This window comes from Gavialis gangeticus, unplaced genomic scaffold, assembly GCF_001723915.1.
Source record: "Gavialis gangeticus isolate Ggan-Ray unplaced genomic scaffold, GavGan_comp1, whole genome shotgun sequence".
Classification (NCBI taxonomy): domain Eukaryota; kingdom Metazoa; phylum Chordata; order Crocodylia; family Gavialidae; genus Gavialis; species Gavialis gangeticus.
Window position 1 is genome coordinate 12376327 of NW_017729006.1, and position 15667 is coordinate 12391993.

Here is a 15667-nt window from a genome sequence, read left to right on the forward strand (position 1 = left end):
AGTTTCCCAAGTCCTTCTTCCTCCCTTTTTTGAAGATTGGAACCACAGTGGCCCTCTTCCAGTCCTCTGGCACCTCTCCAGTGTACCACAAGAGCTCGTAAAGCCATGCCAGGGGACCTGCAATGACCTCGGCCAGTTCCTTTAGAACTCTAGGGTGGAGATCATCCGGACTGGCTGACTTGAATGCGTCCAGCCCCTCCAGAAACTCCCTTACTAAGTCCTCGCTAACCCTTGGCCCAGGTGTGTTCGATTCCTCTGCACAATGATCAAGGACAATACATGCTATATTAAATTTACTGTGGTTCCAGTGTGTTATTTTGTGTATTTTGCTAGCATAATTGAGAAGCGTGGTACACAGGAACGCAAATATATTCATGTTTCCTAGTCATTCCTAAATTGTCTAAGCAGAATATTTTTAGTTTATTCTTTATAATCGATTAAATCAGTCAGTATCCCAACCTGTGTTTGGTAGCAACAGGAAGATTAGACCCAGATCCAAAAAAACAACAAAAAATCCACTGCAGAGGAAGCACCACAGCCCTTAAGTTCAAAAACTTGGCTTCCTATACAATTCAAAAAAGGGACTTGTCCCAGACTTGAACCCATAAAGACAGCACACAACTATCTCTGGCAGTGTAAGTTAACAGAGAAACAGTCATAAATCCCTTCCTCCTTACAGGGGACTGAGGACCCTAAACTAGCACCACAAGGAGGTGTATCTTCCACTTTGGATTCACAGGCCTGAGCCATCTCTTTGCCAGGCCCTCAACAAGCCAGGCCCTCAAGCCCCACCCCCTTTTTTTCCAAAATACATTCTTCTTCTAAAGAAGAGCAAAAGAAATAGTTCCTTCTGTACAATGGAGAATCACTGAGCAGTTCACCAAGGATTAGCAAAGCCAAGTTCAATTCCTTCCACTTGAAGGTTTCAGGAGTCTCACATGCCTGCCTGAGGTAGCAGGATATCAACTAATGAAGGCTGGAGGCCTACAACCCATCCTGCAGGAGCTGTTTCCACTTATACAAAATAATTCACAATTCACTGGCCAGAGCAGTAAGAAACAAGAATAAACATGATTCTAGGCAAGTGGTTAAGGAAGATTATTGGATAAAATAAACATAGTTCTCAGAAAATGGAGTAATACCTAAGATATCACCCCACACCCAAGCTCTAGGCAAGTACCCTAAATATCACACTAGAGAGTCAAGTTCACTCTTAATCGGTAGTTCAATAAATGGTTTGATAACTTTTTTGTAGGCTGGAACTGCTTCAATCCAATGGACTGAATATATCCTTACCTCAGAACAGCCTCTAGCCTACAACAGAAGCAGGCAATTATTTCGGAGGGAGGGCCGCTTACTGAGTTTTGGCAAGCCATTGAGGGCCACGTGACAGGCAGCCTGTGGGCAGATAAAATTAATATATATATATTTTTTTTTTAGGGGCCCCATGGGCCAGATAGAATGGTCTGGCAGGCCACACCTGGCCCCTGGGCCACATTTTACCCACCCCAGCCTACAAGGTAGGAGAGATGGGTTTAAAGTCCCTCAGGCAAAATAAAGAACTGAACTCTACTTACCTACACTTTAAAGTGTTGAAGCATTTTAAATCAGTAGGTCAGGGTGGCCAGCCTGTAGCTAGTGTACCATAAGTGGCACAGCCAGCCTCTGTTTGGCATGTGGCAGAATGGGGACACGGCAGGCAGCAGAATACAGAGCAGCAGATAAAGCAGGAGAAGAGGATCAGAGTGGCACTCTAGGAGGGTCTTAATTTGTGGCACATCTGCCAAAAAGGTTGGTCTCCACTGCACTAGGCTATTTATTAAAACAAACAATACCCATTCCAGTGGGAATTAAGTAGAGAAAAACCCAGTCTGCGGGTTCCTGAGACTGAGACTTAGGCAAGACAAAGGCACCAGGGCTACTCAGTCCTGTCAAAGGCCATGTGCTTCTGAAAATGCCCAGAAGCAGAACTTTGAAGTTACCATTGCTTTTAAATGTCAAAAACCTCCACAAACCCAGAATGCAGCAGCTGAATGGAGAGTTTGATGACTAATTTTAAGTGAAATTTTGGGACTTAAGATCACTTCAGACACTGAAATCCATTTTTGACTGGGACTCAGTGCTAGAATTGGACACACAGACGTATGTTGGCTTTTGAACATGTGTGTTGTAGGATTAATTACATTTATTAGAAGTGGAAGCTGGGAGATCTTTTTAGAGTTAGGGATATAAAATAATGAAAAAAAGTTTAAGAAGAAACGGGGGACATAAGATCAACTAGCATTCAAGTATCTGATGAATAAATATTTCTTGTGTGCTTTCCACCCCTCCACCTTTCAGGGGTATTAGAAGACTAAATAGTTTCAAATAATCTACAGAAAGAGACAGCATTCTAACTAAATACAACAGAAGAGTTATAGAAACACCCCCTAACATAAATCTGCAAATCAAATACTAATAACTTAGAACTGAGTTGTATACACATACATATATGAAGGAAAATTTATACTCAAGTACAGTAATGAACGTACCATACTGCTATGTTCAAAATTAAGAAACCTGCACTCTGGGCATAAGGTATCAAAAAAGACAGAAAACAGTATACTGTAACCCTTGTATTAGTAATCAAAGTGTTTTTTTTCTACTACAGAGTGCGCCAACTGATGCGAAGAAAGGATTCAAGGATTCTATGGGAATTTTGGGGAATTCTAGGAACAAAACCAAGTTACCACATTTACTCAAATATAAAAGACAGCCCTGATTATAAGAAGATCTCCTAATAATTAGATTACATATACAATCTAAAGTTTATAATTTACAAATTTAGAATTTTTCCATAATTTTCCAGGTTTAGAATCTAATTATTGCCTTGAATTTGCCTCTCTTCCACTACTACAGCAAGGAAAATAAATCTGGGAAGGGAGGGGTCAGGTACCCCCTGCCTTCTGCTTCTCCCCAGCATCTTCCCCATGCAGCCCCTTGTCAGACCCTGCTCTCTCTGAGCACATGGAAGTGAAGAGCAAAATTGAAAAACACTGACCTTAAAATAACAGCTGCTGTAGTAATTTGCATATACTACCCCTAGACTTAGTTAATCCAGAATTGATCCATGTTACCTTTTTTGAAATTGCTAAAAGTTTTAGCACGGTACTCAAACATTTAAGCACCTACCTACATATAAAGACAATCTTTTTTTTTTTTAAATCTTTATCAAGGCTAAATCAGTTCCAAATTCAATTGGGCAAAGGTGAATAGTCAGTTCCCAAAATCTGACTAAGCGAAACTCAATCATCAAGTCCATGTGGCTCTACCACCAAGCAAGTATCCTCCTTTCCCAACCCATCAGTCTGGGGCTTCAGTTACTCCCCAAATCTATGCAGGTATTCTACATGAAAGCCCTATGCCAAGAGGTCCTGGAGTCCAGTCTTACTTGATCTTAACACTTCAGGCTGAGAAACAATATGTAGGAGAAACAATGCATATTAGTCTACAGCCCAAAGGCTCATAATTTACCATATAGTTCACTGGGCTGGGCCCTAGCAGAGTCAACAGCATTTCAAGCCATGGGGACCCTACAGCTCAGCACTGCTCCAGATACTCCTCACAAAGAGTCCATGTGATAATTAGCCTCACACTCGTGACAAGAATATCCAGTTCCAATCATAAATCCTGGGATCCTCCAAATATTTAGATGTAGTTTAGGCACAGGACAACTTAGTCCAGCTCCACCTGGCTAGGCTGAGAAAGAGCTGATAGAGGAACTCTAGGCAAACCGTTAGGGGGTTCCACTTGGTAATGTTTGCCAGACATTTAAGGCTAGTGAAGAATCAGGAATCATTGGAAATGGGAAACAAAGGCACAGCTCAGCTGTGGGAGTGAAGAGGCAGTTGAAATGTATACAGTGTAATGGTTCACCATGACTAAAAAAAAAAGTCAGCAGTGAAGGGGACTGCACTCAGTAAACACTACTCTCAGCACACAACCCCCTAATCCAAAGAGCCAGGCTGAATCTGGAGCCATAGAGTTGTGAGTTCAAGCCTGGGTATGGGCTCAGACTCACAGCAGGATCTGGGAATTTTGGGGGGCTGGACTCTATGATCTTGCGAAGTCCCTTCCAGCCCCTAACATCTATGAAACCATATATCTTATCAAATGAGCTAAACTAACTTATTCTTGAGCTAGGTTTCCATCAACATCTTTGCCCAATACGTGCCATGCATTTGGAGTCACATTCAGCATTGGCTGCATTTAAATCAACTATGTAGTTGGTTTCCATTACTGAATATACACAGTTTTGACAACACTTGAAAAATAGATAATGTATTTAAGTTTCCAAGCATGTGAATGTAAGACAAGGGGCTTCCTTCCCCCCCAGCCCATGCTGATTGGGGGCAAGAGGGAAGGGGACCTTGGCTTGTATTCAAGTAAATACAGTAGTTTTTGTACCATGAAAACTGTATCATCACATCTATACTAGCAAAACTGGCAGGCTAGAAATGCACATAAATAATGATTAGAATATGAAGTCACTTGTGACTATATCACATGTTGATGCCTCTGGACGTGGCATTTTTTAGTAACAAGACATAGCTCTTCAACAGCAGAAGACCATACTACGCTCTTGGGAGATGTACTCTTTTCACAGGAGATGCACAAGAAGCATGGACTACACTGGGGTACAGGCTAAAAATTTAGCTTCAGTAATTAAAATCTGCTTTGAAAGGCTTTTCTGTTGTTTCACTTGAAATTATTCTTTACAACCCCCGGTGAAGTCTGAATTTAAAAGGGAATGTATTCATCCCTATGTACATTTTAGTAAAGTAAATCTGAAATTGAGTGTGAAAGACTTTTATATACAAGACACCATTATCAGTTGCACTTAATGTCCCAGGTTGTTCAGGAATGTACAAAGATCAATCAATAAGAGAGACTGTTCAACCAAAAGGTACATGAGAAGGAGTTTACTGAGGGAAAAATCCAGGTTTCTCCTTCAGTCAAAATACAATTTCATTAGTTTGCATATGAACTGTAGCAATCAAACTCAGAAATGAGTATTAGTTACACAGTGTTAAAAGCCAATATACACCAATTTTTTAAGCAAAGTTGTAATAAAATCAAGACTTTAAGTATGTAGTAGCCACTTTTACAACCTCTTCAAAAGTATTCAAGTTATACTTGCAAAGCTTGTTTTTTGCTCATCAGTTCTAGTTAAGCAAATTTATCTTAAAACTGAATCTTCAAATTAGTTGTGTCTTTATACCTCTAGCTTTATCAAGAAATCTCCAAATGCACAATCTAATCACAGATGATTTTTAAAACAACACATAAATGAATTTCAGCTAATTTAACTCTGAATTTTCATACAGAGGAGTAATATCCAGACTTACTTCAATTTGGGGGCAAAAATTGGCTGCAATCTCATTTTAAGTTAAACCTAAAAAAATATTCAACACAGGACAGCTATAAATATTCTATGACTATATAGTTGTTAATTTTCTCAAACTTTATAACAGAAATTCAAAAAAGGCATTTTTAAATAAGAAAAAAATTGCCATGTCACCACTTGAAATATATACATCTATTATTAATGCATAAGAGACTAACAGAAATAGTACTTGATGTGTATTAGCCTAATATGGGGCAAAAGAGATGGACTATTATAGGCATCAGGCTCAAGGTACAATGCATGTACATAATGTACTGTCCCTATCACTACACATCCATTTTAACTTTCATATTGCCTGCATTTAAAGTGTATAATGCTAACATTTTAAACTATATCATAATTTTAAACACCTTTTATGACAATCTCAGAAATCCTGAGTTATAGGAATACACCAGGTGTGGCCAGAGTTACTGACCCTGCCACATCCAATCCTCCACTAAAGCCAGACAGAAGGGCGAAGGGGAAGGAAGAGGTGCTGAGAGACGTGGAGTGGAATGGTTTCCTCACCCCCCCCCACTGCACTGCCAAGCTGCTCTGGCTTTCCTCATGGGAGGCACACCCCAGGGTAAGAAGCATGGCTGCAGTTCCTATACCCGGCAGCTCTGTTTCCCCCAAAGCCACCTTGGGAAGAAGCGGGCAGGGCTTCAGCAGAGACGCTCCGGAGAGCCACAAGTATCGTGCCAGTGAGCCACATGCTGCTCACAAGCAGCATTTTAGCCACCGTAGGAATAGACAGAAGAGGTTACTAGAACCCTGCTTAACCATGCTGATTTTATGCAGTCCACTTTGAGACCATCTTTTGGTTTCTGCTCTGAAAAAAAAAGACTGAAACACAATCCCTTTATGCACTTACATCTACAAAGAATGGTTTCTTTATTACTTGTACTGCATGGTATCTTAGAGAGATGTTCTCGGTTGTGCTAGGCCCAGGAGAGAGACATAAAAAAACTCCTACCCACAGAGCCTGCAATTCAGAATAAAAAAGTTTTTCAACATAAATTTGTCACTCATCTATAAGAATCGAAGTCATAAAAGCAAGTTTCACATTGTAGCTACAGTGCTAAATATAGCAGCATAGCTCCCATGGTCATCACAAGTAACAACATTCCCTGAAATGCTTAGCAATTATGTGAGGTTTTTAGCTTAATCAAAAAATAACTGAACTTTGTCCTCTGTAAAAGCTTACCTGACCTACAACTTTCTAAATGTAAAGTTCTATTATGTGAATTACAATTGAAGTAGAGGCCTTAAGTTCAGATACAATGGCAAGTTTCTTTCAGCTTCCCATGACAACACCAGCTGAAGAAGTTCTTTTCTATATGTTAGCTGAAAGCAAACATGCAACACTTCAGCCAACAAGAGTTTTTATTTTATCATTCATCTCATAACTTTCTAGACAGCCTTTAGGCACAAAAGGTACCTACTACCCTCTTACTCCAATTTAACTACAACCTCAGGACAGAAGAAAGCATACTAAAAAATATTCATACTTCAAACCAAGCCATTCAGTTAAACCTTCTACAAGGGTCCACAGGGAACAGTAGGGATGGTAAATGCAAAGAATTGGATTTTTTTTAAAAGAAATTAAAGGCCTTTCAGTTTCCCTTCCATTGTTTTATTGGTGTTACATTTATTTATAAAACCCAAATTAGCTGCCAATTCTGTAAATACAAAGTTACTGCACTGCATAAGGGAGCATTTAAAAGATTGAACATTATAGCACCAAAGTAGACAACAATCCTAGAAAAAGTATGGAATGAGGTTCCACCAATGCAGTTTAGGCTTTTGACAGTAGGGCTTCATCTCCCCTTTCAGTTCCTGTATGTGCAAGTACAGAGGCAGAGATGTGGGGTGGAAAATTTTCTTGTGCTTTATTTTTCCATGGGAAATTTTCCACTTCTAAAAATTCATTGTTTCGTTAGTAACCATAAATGGATGCCAGTGCAATATTAGGCATGCTTGGCAGTTTCAAAGTTGTACGTAATTAGTGTTTTTCAGGTGATTATCCCTAGGAAGTGTATGAGAGAGTACATATATGTGTTATTGATTTGTAAACAGGAGGGTTTACAGATCAATATATAATAATCCAAACCAAAAATCAAGTTATGAATTCACCTAATCAGCTGTGCAGGTGAAATAAAAAACAAATGAACGCACCGCTAAGCTTGTTTCTATTTCTCAAAATCTCTTGTTTCTGGAGAATCAGTCAGAAACCCAATTAGTGAAAAGATGCAGTGTGATGATATGGCCCTTGCCCATAGACTCACTGGTAAAACCAAACCTCTTTTAGCAAAAGAGAATGTGGCTCACTTTTTATTTTGAAATGAAACTAATAAGTAGCGCAAGTGATTCTATAGATAGTGACAGTGAAACTGGAGGTGCCACAATGACCTCAGTGGAAGGGATTAAACTCTGAAGTAGATGAGTGGACAACCATGGCATATCATGCACAGTTCTTTAGGTGTGCTAAAATTAGTATCACCTGTTTTCAGTGCCTTCATTTGTTTTCTTAAACTTACACAATGTAAAGGGAAGTACACGGTACTGTGTATTGTCTTTACATTTTTACAAGTATTCCAATGAAAGTAATTTCTTTCCACATAAAGCTTTGAATTTGTTTGACTACAACATTTAAACTACGTTAAGTGTGCATTTATTTTTTTCTTAATCAAATATTTCAGTTCAAATACTGGTGGCTATTGAGACATAAAATTAACATAGGTGTACTTTTTTAGTTTTGTTTACTAAATATAAGTTACATAAACACGCTAAATCAAATCATGCTCTATTTAGGGCAATGGAAAATTTTCCAATTCAAAATTTTCCAGAAAACCCACATCTCTGTACAGAGGTGACTTGAAATCAAAAGCAGAAAGGAGTAAGACTCTGTATTGCACGACCCTTAACAATCAACACAACCAAAGTTATTGCCAAAATCTAATAACTATCAAAATAACCAACTCATTACATGGAAGCAGCTCACACTTATCTGTAATTGGTTCAGGTTGCATACAGTCAGGAAGATACCAATGCATTAATTTATATTTGAGAGTTATTCTTTATAGAAGGAAAAAAAAAAAGCCCTGAGCCATTATGGGTATAAAAACAATTTGCTACACAAGTCTGTGGGGCCGACACATGTGCAAGCCCCCACACTTGGGGGGAGGGGAGGGGGGCGGAACTGAGCCTGCCTGCCCCACAATCAGGGCTGGGCGGATGCAAGTGGATGCAAGCCTCTCCTACTCCAGCTCAGTCCAGGCAACCCCCAGCCCACAGCTCCCCCTCCCCTCTCCCTTCTTGCAGATAACTCCAGAAGCCACACTGACAGACTGAGTTCCCCAAGGCACTCCACTTTGGAGTGCCTTCATCTGATCCCTCATTAGATAAGGGTTAATTTGTCATGCAATCAGCCGCTTCTAAAGTGCTCTGCAGCCATGCATGTACATCATGCCACAGCTGTAGAGTAGTTCAGGGGGCTGATCACATGACAAGTATACCTTCTGCCTGTGCCCTGTGATAATACTGAAGTCACTTGATCTTAGCCAAAATGCCGAGAAGACCCTCATTCAAAAACACAAAGGTTGGTCACCTGAAAGATTAAGTTCTTCCTAACTTCTCTCTCAAATATAACAGTGCAAAATTAGTTGCATTTTGTTGGTATACAACTTTATTTTGAAGCACAAGTTCCTGGCCACTCCCCAAGGTCAATTATTGGTCTGTATGAGTCAAAGATCTAGATCAGTATGGAGCCTACCTGGAACTAGTGGTGTTTCCAATGGAAGAATATAGTGCATGGAAATTAGTTTAAAAGGTTGAAACAGTAATTTCAACAGATGGGGCGGGGGAGGAGAGTAATATCCTGCCTAAATTTCCCAAGAGGTTCAGCTTTCTTTTGTCCACCCTTTCTGCTTGCTCTGCTCACTACTTTCTTAGGTTCCCTATCTGCCTCAGCTAGACCTACTGCCTCTCACACAGGTGTTAAGAAAAAGTTCTCAAGGCTAGTTAAGTAGGCAGCATTCCTTTGATGTGTGGAGTGGGACATAACATACTGCATCATTTATAAAATGAGACACGAGGCCTATTTTGATCTGCTTTCAGGTAGAGTCTGGACCATTTTTAAGTGCAAGCTACTTCAGATCAATGTAACAATTTAAAGTTCTCTTCAAGAGAACTTTAAATATACTTCATTTGGAATATACTTCAAGATGATAAGCAGAGAAATGTTTATCTTCCAAAACACAATACTGAGAAACCAACATATCTCTACTGATGATCAAAGTCAGACATATGGGAATATCTTAAACAATATGCTCCCAAGCTAGGTTCCCCTGCCTAGAAATTTTATGAAGATTGCAATTACACTGATTTTACACTCTGGGTTTTTTTCCCTTCAAAAATCCCCCAAAAGCCCACTCACTATATTTTTAAACCCAACAAACCTGGAACAGTTCTGGTTTAGTTTAAAACATACTCTAGTAACCCTTTTTAATCAATTTCTTTCTACTTTTGGGTGAATTTGAAGTCACTACTGTGAACCACCATAACAGACTGTTTATTCAATACCGGTCAAGAAGTTATCTGATAAATTGCAATAGGCCTACAACAGAACAGATGGCTATACATGTGAAAGCAATATAACCTCCTACAATGAAGTTCTAGGATTAAAACTTCCAGCACAATCAGAAGTGGTTATAACAAAATTGCACCATGCATCCATTTTGGTCCTGCTCTGAGCAGACAGTTGGACTAGGTGACCTCCTGAGGTCCCTTCCAACCTTAATTTTTTAAGATTTTCTATTATCTGAAAGCTGTGTCCTACCAATGCATGCATCTTACAAGCTGTGCCATATCCAAATTCACAAATATTTCAGGCTCACTCAATCTCTGCCTCATGTCTTTCTCTCCTTCCCATAACCTTAGCAATGTATCCCTTCTTGGTTTAAGCTTATGATTTTTTCCCCATCATAAAAGCTTCCCAGGCTCTTTACTGCTGCCACCATCTTCTCAATTCCCAAAGACACTTTCTGATCTTATTTCTTTCCTCTTAACACCTGCAACAGGTTGTAGTCCCAAAACTTCAGCTTCTTCCCCATTCCTTTGTAGCGAGGCTTTTTCATATCATATGACAGGAAGACTGGACTCAACAAGAGCCAAGCAACAGACTTTCTACAACAGGTAAATTCCTAGGTAGGCACTAAAACTGTACTTCTAGAAACTCAACGCACAGAAGAACTTAGTTTCTTTTTTCAGGATCAAGAGACCCTTTAAGGACACAGGGGGGCTGCTAGCTCTACATGCCAATGAGGTGCAGGTTTGGAGGGGATGAATCCCCAGGTGGGAGCATTTAAAACAGGCTGTAGCTGATGGTGGGAGAAAGAGGCTGAAGGAAAGTATTGCTTCAGGAAGAAGCAGAAGAAACTTTGAGGACTGAACTGAAAGGACAAGCCTATTTTAATTTGATTTGCTTTGATAAGGGTAATAGGCAGAACTACCTGAACTTCTGTGATACCATAGAAGAATCCAAACAAAAGAACCTGTTTTTTAAATTTTAAAAAAAGATATGGCTGTGACTTGTCCTAAATTACTTGGCCAAAGGCATGACTAGCTCAAATCATCAACTGCTAGGTACAGCTACCAAAACTGAAGAAAAGCTTAACTTTAAGAGCATCTTGATATTAACTCTAAGATGGAAGAGACTGAAACCAATAACTGAGCTACCCTGAAGTTTGCTATTGATATGGATATGCTAACAAAATTGCTACTTTTCTTAAAACTAAATGTCTTAAGACCCACCTTTACTAGTCAACAGATTGTTTAAATATGGTACAGAAGAGACTGGAAAGTACAATAAACACCTACATTCAAAACTAGAAAAAAAAAAAAGACAAAGTCAAGTTTTGTATTTAGATCTTCTTAGGAAGAAATTTGAGATCTCAGATTGAGAAAACTACCTCCCCCCACACCTTAAGATCTGCTCTTTTATCCAGGAGCAACCTACAATGTCTTAAGCAATAACAAGAGGCAAAACATTATCAAAAGCCTGAAACAAAGCAGCTTTAAATATTTTGTTAGCTACCACCACCAGAAGCACAACCCTGAAAAAAGCTTGAGTACATGCAAGACTGAAAGTTCTACTATGTGATATGAAAACAGAATAACGGAATAGGTACTTGCATGGCGAGTACAAGAGGCATTTGACCACAGTAAAAGGTATTTCAGACTGCCGAAGGACAGTACATCCACTGAAGCTTTTCTTTTTTTCAGATGCTTGCCCAGTTGTACAGTAATATGCTACAAAAGTGAGTGGCAGTTGTGCTAATGGATGGATATGCACAAGTGACCAAATTAAAAAGAATTAACAGGGGTAGGACAAGGATCAGCACTGCAGTAATGCTCTGACACCTCCTGCCCTATTTAAATAAAAGTTAAGATTAGGCAACTTAGTCTTTAGCTTTTACTTACTGAAAGTCAACAGCAAGCATTTACTACAGAAGACTTACATGCTCAGCCCCTTGTAACTTGCTGCAGTTTGATCATTTGCCCACGCTCTCAACCTGACCCCAGTAATGGACCTCAGATGGTATACAGCTTTGACCACTGACTCTGGTATACAGCTACCAAAAGGAGAGCAGTTCTATATTTTAGTTGTTGGCACAAGTAGTTTTCATTTTATTTTTCTGGTAGTGAACCTTTGTCGGCTCTCCACCTTTTACGGCCAAATCACAAATCTTATGCATTAGATTAGTTACTACTTACCCTTAGGTCATCTCAGTCACCCTATAAAAGGTGCTTCACCTCCAAATGTGCTTCAATTTCTAATACTAAGATAATGATTCTCTTCTGTTCCATAAGAGATCTTAAACTATCGCCTTTCTGGTCCCACAAAGGAGGCTGAGTTTTGTTTACACAGATACACAAAAGATATACTGCATCCATCTTACTACTGGTAAGTTGTTGTAATCTACTGCATGTTTTCATTTTTAATATTTGATATAAAAATACAGAAGGTTTAAGACCAGCTTTGAAAGTTCTTGAGCAGGCTAAATATTATCTCCTTCAAATAAAGCTGTTGCAACCTTGACTCACAGGTGATTGTAGGCTTATTATAATACTTCTTGCTGATTACTCAGCTTCCAACCATGGAATTATCTTGAAAGGGAAAACAACTGATACAATATCCAAATATGCAAGTCAAGATTACTGTTTAAACTTAACAATATGGTAACTTACCCACTGCTGGTGCATCATATTCATCCCCAAGTAAAATTTCAGGAGCAGAATAGGCAAGAGATCCACAACTTGTTGTGAGCTTCTTCCCAGGCTGAAATTTGTTGCTGAAGCCAAAGTCAGTCAATTTCACAAGTCCTTGTTTTTCAAAAAAGACCACATTCTCTGGTTTTAAGTCTCTGTGAACTACATGTAGTTTATGGCAGTAAGATATGGCATGAACTATCTGAGCAAAATATTTCTTAGCCAGTTCCTCATTAAGACCCTCTTCATGTTTCATGATGTAATCAAACATATCTCCTCCATCACCAAGTTCTAAGATAAGATAAAGTTTGGTCTGGGTGTCAATCACTTCATACAAGCGTACAATATTTGGATGCTGCACTAGTTTCATGCATCTAACTTCTTGGAAAAGATGCCCAGTGGCTAAAGTGTCCAGTTTGGTCTTGTCAATTACTTTCACTGCTACTTTCTCACCTGTGAAGACATGTCGGGCAAGTTTGACCACAGCAAAGTGGCCTCTTCCCAAGGTTTTATCCAAATCATACAATCCAGCAATTTTCCCATCATACCCTCGTTTGAAGCCTGCCATACTGTTCCAGGAGAAGGAAGAATGCTTAAACTGTTTGGAATTGCAACCTTCTCATATAAGAGTGTCTGTTGAAAATAAATAATCCATTGTCACTGACAAACATATCTAAAATAAAAGGAGAGAGATAAGATTACTTCTAGGATATATTCACATTACCTATAACACGTCATTCTTCCAAAAAAAATTTAACACAAGCGTTACAGAATTCTCTTGCAGTCATCCAACAAACGAGTTTTTTAAAGAGATTGGTTCGTGACTTTAAAATTATGCAGCTGTGACTGGCATCTGGCAGGGGCAAAAAATCAAGCCAACAAGCATCTTTTATACAATTTACTTCAAATGCAATATAAAGAGAAATCATTTTAACAGTTTACTGAAAAGAAGGGTAGAAGGATCTTAGTGCTTAAAATCTCTGCTAAAAACTGGATAACTGATTTTCCTTAAATATGGAAAATGAACAAACACTTTAAAGAAGCTGTATCTTAGAAAGATTAGTTGTTTCAAGTTACAGTCTTCAAAACTGGCAATTCAACAAGCATTTAAGAAGCAGTATATTTGTTAAAAGGTAAAAGAGAAGCATCAAAGTAATGCCAAAATAACTTCCCATCACAAGATAACTGTTTTGTGCCAAATGTTAAAATATACCAGAAACTGAGATGAATATGCATTCCCCACATCAGTGTTTTACTGCACTGACTATAAAATTAGAAGCATAAAAATATCTCATTTAAAAATGGGTATGATGAAGCAAAGGAATTCACATTATTCCTTTAAAAGAGACTAATAACTAAATATAAAAACAGCAGCAATTAAAATAATAAGCCAAGATTAAGTGTTTGGAATGGATTAATGCATTGTACCAAATAAAGTTATTAATATTCATATTTTAACCAGTTTTCAAACTTGCTATCTAAATACCTTATTTAAGCTTTTAAACTGAAGTACCCAGAGCTATAAATATTCAACAAAAGAGAGAGAAATCAAGACACATTATTTAAAAGCCTACATCGGAATATAGGTACTCAGCAACTCACTAATCACTTGTAATATTTAATATATTGGTAGCTGACTATTTTATGTAATGGTCAAATCCATAATCACTAGTGAAGTTCTTGAGCCTGAAGAGTCCACTGCTATTTTTATTTGCTATACTTATACATCTTTCTCCCAGTATCTTTAACTTAGGTTTAAATAAAGTCAAACTGTAACTTCTAGTAGTTACTTATACCCCACCGGAATACACAACAACTAAAAACTTAAGCATTAAAAGAGATAATTTCAAAACAAGTGAAATGCAGGAAGAAAATCCTCACTGCTCTGATTCTACAACACCACAACAGTCAAGTTTCAAGCACTGCATACCAGATGCTACTGAATAGTTCGTTCATTTCCCTGTTAAAAACCAAGTACCAAATTTTGATATCGAAGTCAATGCAAAGACTCCCCATATGCTTCACTATACATCTCTTTTTATTTAAAGTTACTCAGGATTTTTTTGCAAGAGAAGTACTAGGGAAACTGCCAGCCATGGTACTGTAAGAATAACACCCAAAGAAACCGGAGTCAATGGAGTGCAATGAGTCACTCAATTCCGGAATCCAAACCTAACACCACAGAAAACTCCCAGAGTACTTGTCAGGAAACTACTCAAAGACTTCTTCAAAGAAATACCAAGATAACATACACCCCATGCATGTGAGAACAGATGCGACTGGACAGACAGGAAGGTGCAAACGCACTAAAAGGAGAGAGCCACAACCTCCAATCCTAATTCACACCTTTGTCAGAGAGCAAAGAGAATCTGTGCCCTTGAAATATATGCCCTTTGAGAAGAAAGATGCATCACCTCCCTAAATAACACATTCTGAACTATTAAGGAAGGAACTGGTATTTTGTATTGCAGCTCTCATTCTCAATCAAGGGAGAAGCTTGCAAAGATCACCGTCAACTCCACTTGGACACTCTCAATATACCCAGGGTAGGCTTCAGAACAGGACATGAAACAGTTGATGGCATTGATGATCTCCTCTAGGCCATGAAAAGAGTAACCTGCTGCCCCTCAAACATGGTAACAGTTATAAGCACTGGGTTCCAATGGCTTCAGTTAAGGATCTATCATGGGCCAGCCCCAACTGGCCACATGGTCAATTTAAGATATGATACAAATGAGCCATGAAGTTGTATGCGAAACAGCTTTGTGGCTCATTCACTGTATTATCACACCGTAAATAGAATTCCCCTTAAATAACACGTCAGAGGCCAAAGAGATATTGAGTGGACTCAAAAAGGACAATGAGGGCTTTCCTTAATGACACGGTCCCAATTTTATGGAAACAAGCTAAAACCAAGTTTCAATCCTTCAACAAGCACTTTTCTCCTCCCAACTGTAAACCTGAGCTAAG

At 38.8% G+C, this 15667-nt stretch overlaps 1 protein-coding gene across 1 annotated transcript in view; it reads right to left on the reverse strand.

Annotated features, from left to right (window-relative positions):
* Window positions 1-15667, reverse strand: part of SNRK (SNF related kinase) — a 91406-nt gene that overhangs the window by 43661 nt on the left and 32078 nt on the right. Inside the window, exon 2 of the mRNA XM_019508809.1 lies at window positions 12677-13370. Within this exon, the coding sequence (XP_019364354.1) occupies window positions 12677-13265 (589 nt within the window). The 5' untranslated portion in view covers window positions 13266-13370. The remainder of the gene's footprint in view (window positions 1-12676; window positions 13371-15667) is intronic.